This window comes from Emiliania huxleyi (genome assembly GCF_000372725.1).
Source record: "Emiliania huxleyi CCMP1516 unplaced genomic scaffold EMIHUscaffold_817, whole genome shotgun sequence".
NCBI lineage: Eukaryota > Haptophyta > Isochrysidales > Noelaerhabdaceae > Emiliania > Emiliania huxleyi.
In genome coordinates, this window is record NW_005195890.1 from 1 (window position 1) to 13,868 (window position 13,868).

The 13,868-nt window shown below is 62.6% G+C and overlaps 5 protein-coding genes across 5 annotated transcripts in view; 3 read left to right on the plus strand and 2 right to left on the minus strand.

Annotated features, from left to right (window-relative positions):
• The first annotated feature begins 2,795 nt into the window (after window positions 1-2,795).
• EMIHUDRAFT_446459 (hypothetical protein) lies at window positions 2,796-3,861 on the plus strand. Its single transcript, XM_005759057.1, has 2 exons — window positions 2,796-3,481; window positions 3,550-3,861. Exons 1-2 carry the CDS (start codon window positions 2,826-2,828, stop codon window positions 3,662-3,664), a joined length of 771 nt encoding a protein of 256 aa, XP_005759114.1. The 5' UTR covers window positions 2,796-2,825; the 3' UTR covers window positions 3,665-3,861.
• Window positions 3,862-4,527: 666 nt separating this feature from the next.
• Window positions 4,528-6,867, minus strand: EMIHUDRAFT_249728 (hypothetical protein; the record flags this gene model as incomplete). Its single annotated transcript, XM_005759058.1, has 3 exons — window positions 4,528-4,755; window positions 4,984-6,686; window positions 6,759-6,867. 3 exons carry the CDS (start codon window positions 6,865-6,867, stop codon window positions 4,528-4,530), a joined length of 2,040 nt encoding a protein of 679 aa, XP_005759115.1.
• Window positions 6,868-8,470: 1,603 nt separating this feature from the next.
• Window positions 8,471-9,109, plus strand: EMIHUDRAFT_249730 (hypothetical protein; the record flags this gene model as incomplete). The annotated part of the gene is made up of 2 exons (XM_005759059.1): window positions 8,471-8,858; window positions 9,021-9,109. 2 exons carry the CDS (start codon window positions 8,471-8,473, stop codon window positions 9,107-9,109), a joined length of 477 nt encoding a protein of 158 aa, XP_005759116.1.
• Window positions 9,110-9,148: 39 nt separating this feature from the next.
• Window positions 9,149-10,916, minus strand: EMIHUDRAFT_249731 (hypothetical protein; the record flags this gene model as incomplete). Its single annotated transcript, XM_005759060.1, has 2 exons — window positions 9,149-10,703; window positions 10,804-10,916. 2 exons carry the CDS (start codon window positions 10,914-10,916, stop codon window positions 9,149-9,151), a joined length of 1,668 nt encoding a protein of 555 aa, XP_005759117.1.
• Window positions 10,917-12,956: 2,040 nt separating this feature from the next.
• The window catches only part of EMIHUDRAFT_460081 (hypothetical protein), a gene marked incomplete at its 5' end in the record, with an annotated part of 3,523 nt that continues 2,611 nt past the window's right edge, over window positions 12,957-13,868 (plus strand). The window contains one exon of the mRNA XM_005759061.1: window positions 12,957-13,664. Within this exon, the coding sequence (XP_005759118.1) occupies window positions 12,957-13,664 (708 nt within the window). The remainder of the gene's footprint in view (window positions 13,665-13,868) is intronic.

Genomic DNA, 13,868 nt, shown 5'->3' on the forward strand with positions numbered 1-13,868 from the left:
CGAAGAGGATGGGGACGAGGACGAGGCGCGGAGGGTGGCAGCCCTTCGCCGCCGCCTCGAGGCGAGGCCCGCACCACGCCGAGGCCGAGGCGCGTGCCCGTGTCTTGCCCGCGTGCGCCTCCCGCGCTGCGCCTTGCCGCTGCCGCACGCAAGACCCGCAGCAGCCAAGAGAGGGCCAGCGGCGCTGCAGCCCCCCGGAAGATGCGACCACGGCCGCGTTTACCGGCTCACTCGAGTTTGCCTCCACCGACGAAGGACGAGCTACCACGATTGAGGCGTCTGGACCGTGGTGCGCCTCTGCGTCTGTGTCCTCTCGTCAGTGAAAAGCCAGAGGCCTGTGGGGATCGGCACACACACAACTATTATGCACATATACATCCATGTCCATGTGGAGCCCGTACGGCTCTATGCACTTGTGAGTTGTGTGGTGTGCCCACACGATGTCAGCGTCAGACTCACTCGCGCTCTACAGACTCAGCTCCACACACACCGCGCGCACTCGAGAGATGGGCCCAGGTAGGAGGCTCCACGCCACACCTTGACTCGCGTCGTGCCACCTGACTCTCTCGCCTGGAGAGGCCTCTTAGCCGAGGCACACGTGGCAATCGCCACGTGCGCCACCAGGGATTTCGGCCATTTTAGAGCCTTTTGCACAAAAATGCAGGTGGCTTCAGCCACTTGCTCCATGAGCAAAACAGTGCAAAAAGCACCTGGAGCAGATGGCTTACGCCGCTTGTGGACATGGGCAAAACAGTGCAAAATCCAAAAAGCACCTGGAGCAGATGGCTTACGCCGCCTGTGGACATGGGCAAAACAGTGCAAAAAGCACCTGGAGCAGACGGCTTACGCCGCCTGTGGACATGGGCAAAACAGTGGTCAGTGCAAAAAGCACCTGGAGTAGATTCCAAACGCCGCCTGTGGCCATGTGAGCGCTCGGGTGGCGCCAAGGGCTTCGGCCCCCTCCAAGCCACCTGCCCCGCCCCCCTCGCCACACGTACGTGGAGGGCTGGAGCACGTGCGCCACCTGGGCCTGGGCAGGTGGCAACAGGTGGCTTCAGCCCCCTCCAAGCCACCTGCCCCCCCTCCCTCGCCACACGAGGAGGGCTGGAGCACGTGCGCCACCTGGGCCTGGGCAGGTGGCTCCAGGTAGGTGGCTTCGGCCCCTCCAAGCCACCTGCCCCGCCCCCCTCGCCACATGTGGAGGGCTGGAGCACGTGCGCCACCTGGGCCTGATGGGTGGGCAGGTGGCGCCAGGTGGCTTCGGCCCCTCCAAGCCACCTGCATGCCCCCCCTCGCCACACCTGGAGGGCCGGAGCACGTGCGCCACCTGGCGCAAGTTTGAATTCGGAAACGGAAAATCCGAGCCACGGAAGGGCTGGCCTGCCAAACGCGAGCCTCCCCGCTCCTCCCCGCGCTGCAAACTGGGACTGTGGGGTGTGTGAAAGAGGGCCTGCGGCGGTCATCGGCGGCTACAATCAATGTCCGGCGTCGACATAAGCCTGGGGCTTCAACCCGGCCCGCGCGGGCGTTTGGTGTGGCTGCAAACGCCGCAGGAGCCGGTGGCTGCGCTGCTCACGCGCCGTTGCTGCCGACGCTGAGCAGTCTGACTCGCCAATGAGAAGACTGCCCGATAATACGCCATCACTTGATCCCCGATAAACCAGGCCATGCAGAGCTTTGTTTGTCGGCCTCGTCGACGTCGTGTGCTGGCTGCGCGGAAGAGTTGCGAGAGTGGATTGTGGAGGCGCGGCGGGGGCGGCTCGTGGTGCCGAGGCGGTGTATAGTACATTCCTATTCAAAAGAACACGCACGATGAAATTCCCAAAGTGACGCCCAGGTGGCGCACGTGCTCCAGCCCTCCAGGTGTGGCGAGGGGGGGGCATGCAGGTGGCTTAGAGGGGCCGAAGCCACCTGGAGCCACCTGCCCGGGCCCAGGTGGCGCACGTGCTCCAGCCCTCCAGGCAGGTGTGGCGAGGGGGGGCAGGTGGCTTGGAGGGGGGCGAAGCCACCTGGCGCCACCCGAGCGGTCCTACTCCATGAGAGCTTTTTGCACTGTTTGCCCATGGCCACAGGCGGCGTAAGCCATCTGCTCCAGGTGCTTTTTGCACTGTTTTGCCCATGTCCACAGGCGGCGTAAGCCATCTGCTCCAGGTGCTTTTTGCACTGTTTTGTCCATGTCCACAGGCGGCGTAAGCCATCTGCTCCAGGTGCTTTTTGGACTGTTTTGCTCATGGAGCAAGTGGCTAAAGCCACCTGCATTTTGTGCAAAAAGCTGCAAAGGACTCGTGGAGGCACGTGGCGCTTTCCGCGTGTGTCTCGTGCAAAATCCGGCATTTTGTGGCTTTCAGGTGGCACGACGCGATTCAGGTGGTGTGGAGCCTCCTACCTGGGCCCATCTATGGCGCACTCCGCACACACGAAAAAAATAAACTCACGCTTTGAACGGTGGCCAAGCCAAAATCACCGATGGTGGCCGTCCGCTGGCGTGAGCGGCGCGGCGATCGAGCCTCACCCTTCGTGCCGACGACCCAACCTTACGCGGAACAACCCAACCCAGGCCACAACCCAACCGCAACCCAACCCAAAAAGCACGATTCTCCTGTTGGGCCCTCAGGCTGTAGTCTCGAGCAGCGCCTGTTCGCGGCATATTTTGGTCCCTCGAGTTCTGACGGGCATTGTTCTTTCTTCTCTTGCACATGCGAGTTTCGTTGTAAAATTCTTCTTTCCAGGCCGCCTTTGAATTCTTCTTTTCCTCATCACCTGCGAGCGAGCAGCAGGTTTTGCGAGCCCTGCAGCAGCCACTCCCTGCCACTCACAGACCTCAAATGAGCTCTTTCCTCGGCGACGTGGTCTTCTGGCCGACGGAGGTCAGCGGCCGCGCCTTTGTCGCTGGGATGGTGGCGATGGCAGTCGTCAAAGTGCTTCTCGAGCGGGCTCTCTTCCCTCTTGCGAGGAAATCCATGCCGCCCGCTGCATTCGCGGGCGGGCGCATCGATCCGAACCTGTCCTTCTTTACGATCCACTTCCTCGTCAATATGGTGGTCTGCTACCTCGCCGTCCCCGACACGCTCTGGGTGCTCGCGCACCCAGTCGAGTGGCGCGCCTCTGAGAACCTAGGGCACGCGCTGGTGATGGCAGTGCACATCTTCCACGTCCTCTTCTACTACGACTCCCTCACCACGATGGACTACGTCCATCATGGCGTCTCCGTCGGACTCGTCGGCTCGATGGGCTACCTCTTCCTCTGGGGCGCAGGTCTGCACGCGATGGACTTTTTCATCTGCGGCTTGCCGGGCGGCCTCGACTACGGCATGCTTGCGCTCGTCAAGATGGGAGCGCTGCGCAAGATCACCAACAAGCGTGTCAACAAGTGGCTCAATATCGCCGTGCGCTGGCCCGGCATCCTCCTCGTCTGCTACATCATGGTCGTCACGAAGCTCAACATGGGGGACTCGGCCCCAGTCGGCTGGCTGCCCATCTGGCGCGATTGTGAACACGGCATCGTGCAGCGTTTCGGCGCACACCGACGTTGGTGTATTCACGAGATAGGCTCGTGCTCTTCCTGCACGGCGGGAATGGGCTCTACTTCGCGGCGCGCGTCGTCACAAACACTGCGGAGGCGGAATACGCGCTGCGGATGGAGAAAAAAGCTGCCAAGCAGTGATTTGCCTCGCGGTGTAACACCCGTGCTGCGCAGCGGCTGCCCGGCGCTGGTGCCTGCGCAGCGGGTTCCATTATTTGTGTGTGTGTGTGTGTGTGTGTGTGTGTGTGTGTGTGTGTGTGTGTGTGTGTGTGTGTGTGTTTTTGTGTGCTGTGCTGCCCCCTGCACGCGATATCTATTTTTTGAGAGGTCGGCGCTACACACGGCTTTACGTCAGTACCTCTGTATAGCTCCCTCTGTGAGTGTGTGTGCACAGTGTGTGGAGAATCAACATCCGAGTAGAAAGGCTGTGCTGTGTAGTAACCCCGCCTACACACGTCATGTTCCTGTCGCGAGACACTCTGCTCCCCACAGAGCCCAGTCGCAGTCCCCACGAGTGCCGACATGCTCCGATGCTCACTCACACTCGTGTTGTTCCGGAGCCTCCTCCACACAGTCCACACCGAGCTCTCTCGTCCGACTCCGATCTCCGTCGGGCTCGGGGGTCGGACTCGAGAGAGCCGTAACGACGCGTAATCTCCCAACTCTCACTTACCTCTCAGACTGAGACTCACACAGAATCCTATAGCTTCTACCAACGCGCGTATGCTTGTGCGGAGAAGGCCTCTTGGACTCAGGCCCTCGTCCGTGCGAGATCTTTCGCTGGTAACGAGCGTAGCGCCACCCGCCCCGGCCCTGGCGGTGTTGTGGCCCGCAACCTGGCCCGACGCCAATGTCCCTGCTAAGGCAGGTCGGGCAAATCGTCGAGCGATAGCAGCCTCTGCCGTGGCCGCTCCTCAACCTCGTCGACATCATCATCGCCCCCGATGGTCGAGCCTTCGGCATCGCTCTCTTCGTCAATACCTACGAATCGACCAGTGCCATTCTCAGTACGCTGCCGTTCCTGCTCGCTCCTCTTGCTTGGCAGTGCCGGAAGGGCTCGACGCGCTGCCTATCCCTCCAGCTGCGTCGCCGACGGTGCGCCATCTCTGGGCGCCTTCCGCGGCACCAACCGTCCCGCCGCTGGGGCCGATCGACGGGAAAGGCTGCGGCGTCAGCGTCGGCGGCGCTGGCGGCGCACGATGCGCCCGCCGTCCAGCAGGCCCAGCCAGCTTCTCGACGAGAGCGGCAGAATGGGACGGCGGTGGGTGATCGACGTGAGGGTCTGTCCCCGTACCCTCGGAGGCAAAAGAGCGAGCGGAATCTTGCCCCAGGGCGTGTCCGCTCAAGGTTGGGCGTGTGCTGGCGAGGGACAGATACGTCGAGGAGGGCGTGACCGGCTCCGGCGTGTGGACACCAGTGGCGAGGCTTCGAGTCGATGTGGTAGGTTGTTGCGGCGGAACCGCGCATGTGCCGGAGGCCGCCTCGAAAAAGACGGTCTGCACGCGCGCCGAGAGGCCTTGCAATGAAGCGTCGAAGCGCGCCTGCGATGCCACGAGGGCTTGCCGCGCCTCAAGCAGCTCTTGCGACAAGCTCTGCCGATCGGCGCGTGTCTCGGAGAGTGCGTCGCGCGTGGCCGACATCTCCTTCTCCGCCACGGCCCGTGCGCGCTCCGCGTCAGCTTCGACCGCCTTGCGCGCCGCAGCCTCCGCCTCTGCACGGGCCTGGGCTCTTGCAAGCTCCACGCGTCGCCCCTCCGCCTCGGCCATCGCCGCCGCGGCCGTCTCCTCCGACTGGCTGAGTTTTACACGCATCCGTTCCAGATCGGTCGCCTGTGCCGCCGCCTCGTCCTCTAGCCGTTTGGAAAGGGCGTTGGCGCGTGCCTGAGGCACGGACGCCGCTCGCCGCTCGCGCTCTCTCGTCTCCTCCTCAGCCTGCGCTCGCCTCGCCTCGGCTTGGTCCCGCGCCCGCTGTGCCGCATCGAGGGCCTCGTCGCGCTCGATCTCGGCACGAGCCACGCGCGCCTCCATCCGACGCCGCTCCGCAGCAAGCGCCTCGAGGGCCTCTGTGTGTGTTGAGGCCTGCCTCTCGAGGGCAGCTGCCTGCGCCTCGGAGCTGGCGACCCGGCTGTTTGCCGCCGTCGTTTCCGCGCTCGCGACCCTTTGCTGCAGAGCAGCAAGCATCTCAGCATGCTCGCGCCGCTCGGCTGCACGCGCCTCTTGCGCCTTTGCGAGCTCTGCATGGGCAGCAGCGGCGCGCTCCTCTGCCGCAGCCGCGCGGGCCTCACGCTCCCCCAGCGCTCGAGTCTCGCTGAGCATTGCCGCGTCCTTTGCCTCGATGGCTCTTTCGGCGGCGGCAAGTGCGGCCTCCACGCAGAGCTTCTCCTTCTCCGCGTGACGCATGGCTCTCTGTGCGGCCTCCACCTCCGCCGCCGCAGCACGCCGCCCCTCCTCGAGCGCACGTGCCGCAGAGGCCGCCTCAGCGTCGTGCTTGGCGACCGATGTCTTCGCAGCCTCGAGCTGCGCAACGAGGCCTTCTGCTCGCGCCGCCTCCTCGTTTGCGCGCGCTTCGGCATCCTCGATGCGGCCCTGAACGTGGGACAGCTTGTTGGTGAACTCGCTTTGCTGTAGAGTCAATGCGCCTTCGAGAGCCCTCGTTCGCACGGCAAGCCTGCGGCCACCAGCCACGGGATCTGCACCAAGAGCCTGATCGCTGCAGCCCGTCAGTGTTAGATAATTCGTCGTTTCAGTTGCGTCGGCACCATTGCGGCCGAGCAACGTTGTAATACGCTGGAGCACGCCTCCTGGCACGCGATTGCCCTCGAGTGGCAGGTGCATGATCTTCCGATTGGCTCGGAGCGCTGACTCGAGTGCCTCACCCCCTTCCTTTGCAGCGCTATTCCAACGAAGGTCAAGGCTCACAAGTGTCACGTTGTGCACCAGAGCCTCGGCCAGGTGCTTCACGCCCCGAGGACCAATTCGATTGTTGCGGAGGTCCAGGCTCGTCAATGCGGAATGGGCGGCTTGCAGTGCGACAGCGAGCGAGCGCGGGCCTGCGTCGTCTGTGCCAATGCCATTCCACTCGAGCGAAAGCACGCGCAGCTTGGACCGACCGTGCAAAAGAAGCTCGCCGACTGCAGCCGCGCCCGGTGCGTGAATGTGGCAGCCTCGGAGGTTCAGAGAGGTGAGCGATGAAGTGGTCGCTAGACGCGAGCAAAGGCTCCGAACCCCGTCATCACCGAGGCATTTGTCGGAGTACGATGCGCTCGTGCTGTCTGATTCAAGCTTGTGGGCTGCCGTGTCGGGCACAGTAGCAATGTGAGCCGGCTCTATGTCAGCCGCCACCATTGCGCTCACCCAACGTCTTGGTCGCTCGCTCTCGAGACGTTTCATAGATCACCGACCGAGGTCTTAACCCTGGTAGGTGGATTGTCCAAAATACGTCAGCCTCGCACGCCTAGCGCTAGGTCTGACACCCGGCCGCCCCCCCCTCTCTAATATTAACCGGTCAGAGTACATTTTGGCCGGCTAATGTTAGGGAGGGGAGGCCGAAAAACGCATACTTTTTTGTCCACCTACCAGGGTTAACGTGGAGCTGGTTCTCCACTCGGAGCGTGGAAAGTGACTGCGGTGTGAGCTGTCACTGTGACAGTGTGCGCCACAGTATATTACTCTCAATACACAATATAGTCATGGCTCATGTAGAAGCAGCTTGATCATAAACATGTGAAAACGTGCTCAACGTCGTGCGAGGTTTCCCAGGCCGCACTTGTGCACTAGCTGGGCACATGCCGCATGCAACATATCATGACTCAAAGTCATGACTACTCGAGCGGCTACGCTCCCGGACACGTCCATCATCAAAGCTCTTGGACGTGGTTGCTCGTAGATCGACAGCCAAGAGATCAGAAGTACAGTGAAGCTTTCAACTGACTTGCTTAGTGGCAGGGGTTCCAGAATTTCTCGAACGACGGCCACGACCACCCACCGGTCTCCTGAGCGTCTTTGCCCATGTCCTTCATCTTGTCACCCAAGGCCTTCCAGTCGGTATCGCCCATCTGCTTGCCCTTTGACTTCCAGTCATCGCCGATTGCCTGTCCCATCCGCTTCCACTCCTTCTGCTCGTCGCTCTTCTCCTCCTCCTCGCTCTCGTCTTTGTCGGTCTCGTCTTCGTCTGCATCGTCCTTGTCATCGCCCGGCTTGCCTCCCTGAACCGTCAGCAACGACATTTCCTTGGCCGACGCCCAGCCGACCATCTCTTGCGCCTCCTTGGCCGCCTTCTCGGCAGCATGCATCGCCTCTGCCGGGCTCTTCCCCTCTTGCATGGCCTTGATCGCCGATGTGGCCGCAGCCTTGGCCGCCTCGGGCGAGCGCGACGCCGCGTGAGCGGCGTCGACAAACGGCTTGGTGTCCGGCATCTTGGATGGGTCGGCCGCGAGCAGAAGGCTCTTTGCGCCCGCGTCCTCTTGTGCCTTCTCGGCCGCCTTCTCCGCCGCTCGCATGGCCTCCGCAGGACTCTTACCCTCCTGCATCGCCTTTACCGCCGAAGCAAAGCCAGCCTTGGCAGCCTCGGGCGAGACGGACGCGGCATGGGCAGCGTCGACGAAGGGTTTCGGCGATTCAGCCACTGCGAGAGTTGGGGAGGCGTGCGCGCCGATCAGCGCAAGCGCGCAGGTGGCTGCCAGCAGCGCGGCGCCCGCGACGAGCAGCCTGTGGAAGTAGCCGGGCGGCTCAGTGCGCACATGACATTGGGGTGGAATGAAGCTGTGCAGGAGCGCAGGGCCCCTGCACAGCGGGCAGGCGCGCAGCGTTCGCTGGAGGGGTCAGGCACGCCTTTTTGTGTTTGGTCGCTTGAACCACGGCTCCTCGGGTCCACTCTCCCCGAGGAGCGGCGAGGCCTTGCCCGACAAAGCGACGAACGGCGTGGACTTCGTTGGCAGCATGCGGCGCAATGAGGTTTCTTCGCGTCTCGTCAGATGCACCGGAACCGGCGGGCGCCTTTCTCCCCCCGGGATGCGCGACTTCTTCGGGCCGACTGTGGACGCCGCGGCGTCGCGACGTCCACTGGGCCGACGGCTGGACCGCCGTCACCAAGGACGGCAAGCCGAGCGCGCAGTTCGAGCACCAGCTGCTGATGCACGAGTCGGGCGCAGAGATACTGACCGCGCGCTTGCCCTTTGCCAAACTCGCCGCCGCTCTGGTGGGAGGAGGGCGCGCAACCAGGGGCCACGGCGCCCGTATTGTAGCAGACGCTGTTTCAGACGACATCGGCACCCCTTTCAACAGCTCCTTTGGGACCTCATGGGACCTTAGGCACCTTTTCAGCTTCGCTCCGCCATGTAACGATCCTGAACCCTGGCTCGCTGTCCATGCACCATGGTCAGTCAGTCAGTCAGTCACAAGTTCAGTCACAATTCGTAGCACCGAGGACGGGCCCACACGCACACACACGCTGCACACGGTTGCAGCGGAACCCGGTTGGCTTCGGGAGCCGACACGAGGCACGCTGTCACCGGCGTATCACTGGGTCCGGACTGCTGGACGCACAGCTCACAGCTCACAGGACAGCTCACGAGGTGGCGCTACATAGTGGGGCTCGCGGCCTTTTTCAGAAAAATAGAGAAACGCGTCATCCGAACCGTGTGGGCGCCGACGCGTTGGCCGAGTAGCACGCGCGTTGCTTGGGCTTCGCCTCGTGCACCAAGCTGCCTAGCTGACGCTCAAACATGTCGCCTGTGAAACGCTCTGCTGCTGCTCGTGCCTGGCCGCTCATCGCTTCCATCTCCGCCTCTGGCAGCGACAGCACCTGCAGCGTCGCCGTGGGGACGTCCTCCAGCGTGGACGCCACCCGACCGACAGCGCTGCTCGGCACTTGCTCGGGCAGCCCGCCCACGTTCAGCAGCACCGGGATGCAGCCGGCCGACATCGCCTCCGCCACGGCGATACCAAAGTGCTCGGTGTCGGCTGGGTTGGTCATCTGCTTCAACTGGCCGAAACCAGTCAGCGACCAGATGACGCGCGCGCCCTCCACGAGCGCCTCGAGCCGTCTCCGCGGCGCGTCAAAGACAAAGTGGACGCCCGTCAGGCCTAGGCGCGTCACCAACTCAGGGAGTCCCCTCGCGTAGTGTTCCTTGCCCGTGATGACAGCCCCGACAATATAGAGCTCGAGCTGCGCGTGCCAAGCGTGCCCGTCTCGCCGCGCAAGGGTCTGCAGCTCCGAAAACAGGCGCACCGCCTCATAGTGCCCCTTCGACTGGACGCCTCCGAAAATGCGGCCGACGATGACGATGCGAAAAGGCCTCCTGCTGAAAGCTCCGAAGAGAGGCGTCCTCGGCTCTGCGGCGGGGACAGGAGGGTACAGGAGCACCGGCGTGGGCGCACACGGCTTGCGCAGCTGCGACCGTAGGACGACGCTATACCAATCCATGGTGAAGTTGGAATTAAGCAGGACGTGGTCGTACGTCGCCAGATTGCGCTCCTCAAAGGGGTACATGTCTCGGTACCAGTCGAAGGGAAACTGACACATGTACAAGTTGAGGCGGCCCAGCCCAGGCGTTCGTGGCGCCCGGTCGTTGCCGAGGAAGAAGAAGATGTCAAAGTCGCGGCGAATGAGCCTCTCTGCGGAGCCGTGCAGCCCCCGGACCGGCCGCTTCGGGTGTCGCTGCACGTTCAGAGACGCAACCTTGATGGCGTCCACATCCAGGTTGCGCAGACCGAGCATGAAGGCGGTGCGGTTGACGCAGTCGCCTCCAGTACACTGATTCGGCTCAAACAGTAGCAACGTCACCTCGCAGCTCAGCCGCTGGAAGACGATTGCAGCCTCCAGTAGGTACCGCTCCCCGCCTCCCGGAGTGATGTCCATCGCCGAGGACACCGCAGCGCGGCACGGCCGCTTGTCTGCCCCTTGCCGAGACAAGCGTGGCCGCCTCTGGAGCTGCGTCAGCCGAAGCAGCTCCGCGGACTGCGAGCCGAGCACCCTCTTCCAGCGCTGACACGAGTTGCCGCAGGGGGGAGCTTTAATCTCCGCTCGGTACCTTTGCTGCGCGGAAGCCAACTGCTCCGACGCTTTAGACGAGGGTACAGTGTCATCAAACGCCACTGCCACTGCCTGTGAACCATCGCAGCCAAAGCGTCGCTGCTCCAAGCGGCCATGTCTTCGCCAATGGGAGCCAATCTTCTGCCGACTGAGGGCGCAAGGAGGACACACGAACGCGTCACATGGCTGCACGCGTGGAGAGAGAGGGTGCGTGTAAGGTTAGGTGCGCGTGCCTGCGGTGGTCGCACTGTGATGCCTGCCCGTGGCAGTATCTCTCGAGGAGGTCTGGATACCGCTGCGCGTAGCACATGAGATGCTCCGCATTGCTCACGGCAAGCGGGAGCGGGCACGCGAACAACATACACACAACCGCGCCGCAGACGACGACGGAAACGTACGAGTTTCACGAACCCTCCCGTGAATATCACCGGCGGATTCAGTGTGCAGCGGAGAAGAGTGGGTCGAAACGAGACGCGTGTGTGCGTGTGCGCGCGCGTGTGTGCCTCTCTCTCTCTCTCTCTCTCTCTCTCTCTCTCTCTCTCTCTCTCTCTCTCTCTCTCTCTCACACACACACACACACACACACACTCTCTCTCTCTCTGTGCGATTAATCTTCAGTGAGGAGTCAACACATGCGCGTCGACGCGATCTCGTTGCCAGTCAAAGCGTGCTGATGCTGAGGCTCGAGCGCCCTCAGCTCCTCTTCTGAAACGGCCCGTAAATCTTCGCAAGCCTCTCGTTTGTGCACACCTTTTGGGGATCAAGGGTTGGGCGTGTGCTTCGAAGGCCGTGTACAGAGCGGAAGGCCGTACAGAGCACTGCAAGCTGCCTGCAGGTTTGGGGGCGGCTGCCTCGAGCAGTACTCGGCAAACATCACCTTGATCGTCTCGTAATTCTGGCGTGCCTCCCCCTTTCTGGCAGCATCCGACTTTGTGTGCTGATCCTCTTTCAGCTGATCCATCCTCGCCTGCAGCCCACGCAATTGAGAAGAAACTAGGGTGGCGGTGTCGTGAGCACGCGCGAGCGCGGCGCGAATGATTGATCGCATCTCCTGGGCCCATCAAAATGTGGGACGTGCGCGTGATCTGCCCACAGATAGACCACTACGCAGAGAGAAAGAAGAGAGAAAGGGCAAAGAGGCAAGGTCGGTGTGTGTGTGTGTGTGTGTGTGTGTGTGTGTGTGTGTGTGTGTGTGTGTGTGTGTGTGTGTGTGTGTGAGGCATCACCTTTCTGGCCGCAATATCCGTAATGGCGGTCAGCTCGTTGAAGATGTGGAACTGCTTGCAGGGCACAGACCAGTCGTATTGGCCGCCCGCCACGCAGAATTGAGAAAATACCTGTGATGCCAGTAAGTCGGATGCACGCCAATAAATGTTGGGACTGGCTTACGCCGTCACTGAGTTCACACCGGTAAAATAAGAGTTTCTTTCTCCCATTCTTCCACATCTTCAAACATACCGCCCGCCGAAGCTTGATGAGCTCCATAGCCTCGTTGGCCTCGCTCGAGGTCTTCATCTTGGTTGGTTGGTAGATATCGGGGACAGAGGCACGATTCGGGCGTTCCTGCGTCTGGCCTGAAGCCAGCATGCAGAGGACAACCAGCATTTCGCTGCTGAAAGGGGTGACGACAAACGCACTGCTTCCGTGTTTGCAGCGCCGAAACGAGCACCGCAACAAACAAAACGAAAATCAACGGCGCGGTCGACGATTGCGCTTGTGAGAAACAACAAATGGGGGCTCCGGGGGAGGGGGAGGACAGCGTGGCCTAAGAAGGAAGAAAAAAGAAAAATGAGCGCTGCCGGACGGCGCCTTTCTGTCTCCAGATCGCTTCGTTCGCCGCCGGTCGGGTCGCCCATGTGTGTGTGTGTGTGTGTGTGTATCGAAGACAGCGCAAACCGGTCTTTTTGCGCCACGCACCCGATGGCCGTGCTGGTCCAACTGCGTGCACAGGAATGCTATCAGCGCGTCTCCGCCATAACTGCGCGTCTCATGGCAATGAAGCAGCTGAGACGTGATAACACCGGTGCTGGGCCAAGGAGGTGCCGTTCACCGCCGATTGTTACGACTGACGTCGAAGGCGAGCGGCTCGTGGCGATCGTCGATCCGCGAGCTGCCAAGCTTGTCACAGGCCGGCACTGGATCGCGGACGATGGCGCCGCGCGGCTGGAGGCAACGGAGAAAGGCTTGGTGGAGCGGCGAGGCGATTCTTAGGAATTTCGAGGCGCGGGAAAATCCGACAGCCTCCCTGCAAAATCAAGTGTACGCTACTTTCGTTAACCACACTATGCGAGTACGGCGCCTTAAGGTGACTTGTAATCATGTAATGCTGCGCGCGTTTTCTTTAGGGATCCCTACCAACGGCGCCTTTGTGGCCTCGGTCACCTTGTAATAAAGGGTTGGACTCCTCCCCCCACGCTCGCGCCGGTCTCCGAAGCCGTACATCTGCGAGAGAGAGGAGAGCAGCTGCTTGCGCCTTTGTCGCCTACAACAGGAACTCGTCTTAGACCGGTCGCCCATGCAGGCTGGCTCCTGCGTGTGCGCCTTCGATCTCGTCCGCACGTTGACCGGGCGGCGCGGAGTGTCGGCGGAGTGTCGGAGCAACTCCGCTCTCTCGCACCTGACGGTGTCCGACGCCGGCGCCCACCTCAGCCGGAGCTTTTGCGCGCGCTGCTTCCTCGGAGTGGTCACCGAAGGCGACGGCGGCGGCAGCGCGTCGTCGCTGAGGCGCATCATGTACTCGTACCTCACCTCTCCGGGGCTGCTCGGTTTCGGAGGCGCGTGGCGAGGCGACCGCAGCGCGTGGGACGTCGTCAACGCAGCCAACGCCTCGTCGCCCAAGGTCGATCAGCCGATCGCCATGTACGTGGAGCCCGCAGACAAGTACGTGGCGGTGCGCGCCATCGTCGACCTCTACCGCCGCCGCACCGGCAGATCGATCCCGGACTCGCACGTCTTTTTCTTCTCCGACACGGCGGCGGACGTCGCGCCCTTCGAGACTGCCTCCGCCTCCGCCTCGCTGCCCCGCTACAACGCGCGGCAGGTCGCGTGCGGCGTGCGCGACCCGGACATGCCGGCCGCAGGCTTCTGCGGCGCCGCCCTCTCCGAGATAGTCGACACTCCGGGCGTCTCCTTTTGCGACGCGCCGCCGCCGCCGCCGCGCTCGCCGCTTCCGCCCCGGAGACTCGGGGTGGCCCCCGGCTTATCCTTCCAGGCCGGCCCTTCCGGTCTCTTGGTGCCTAGCCAATCGCCCCCCGCCCGGGTCTTGGTCGCCCTTCCGCTATCATATGCAGGGCGCTACCCACAAGCCCTCCCC

Excerpts from the sequence above, each read along its gene's own strand:
- EMIHUDRAFT_446459 (XM_005759057.1), top strand. The coding sequence starts at position 2,826 with ATGAGCTCTTTCCTCGGCGACGTGGTCTTCTGGCCGACGGAGGTCAGC. Across the intron at positions 3,482-3,549 it reads GTCGGCTGGCTGCCCATCTG|GCTCGTGCTCTTCCTGCACG; the intron begins GCGCGATTGTGA and ends TTCACGAGATAG.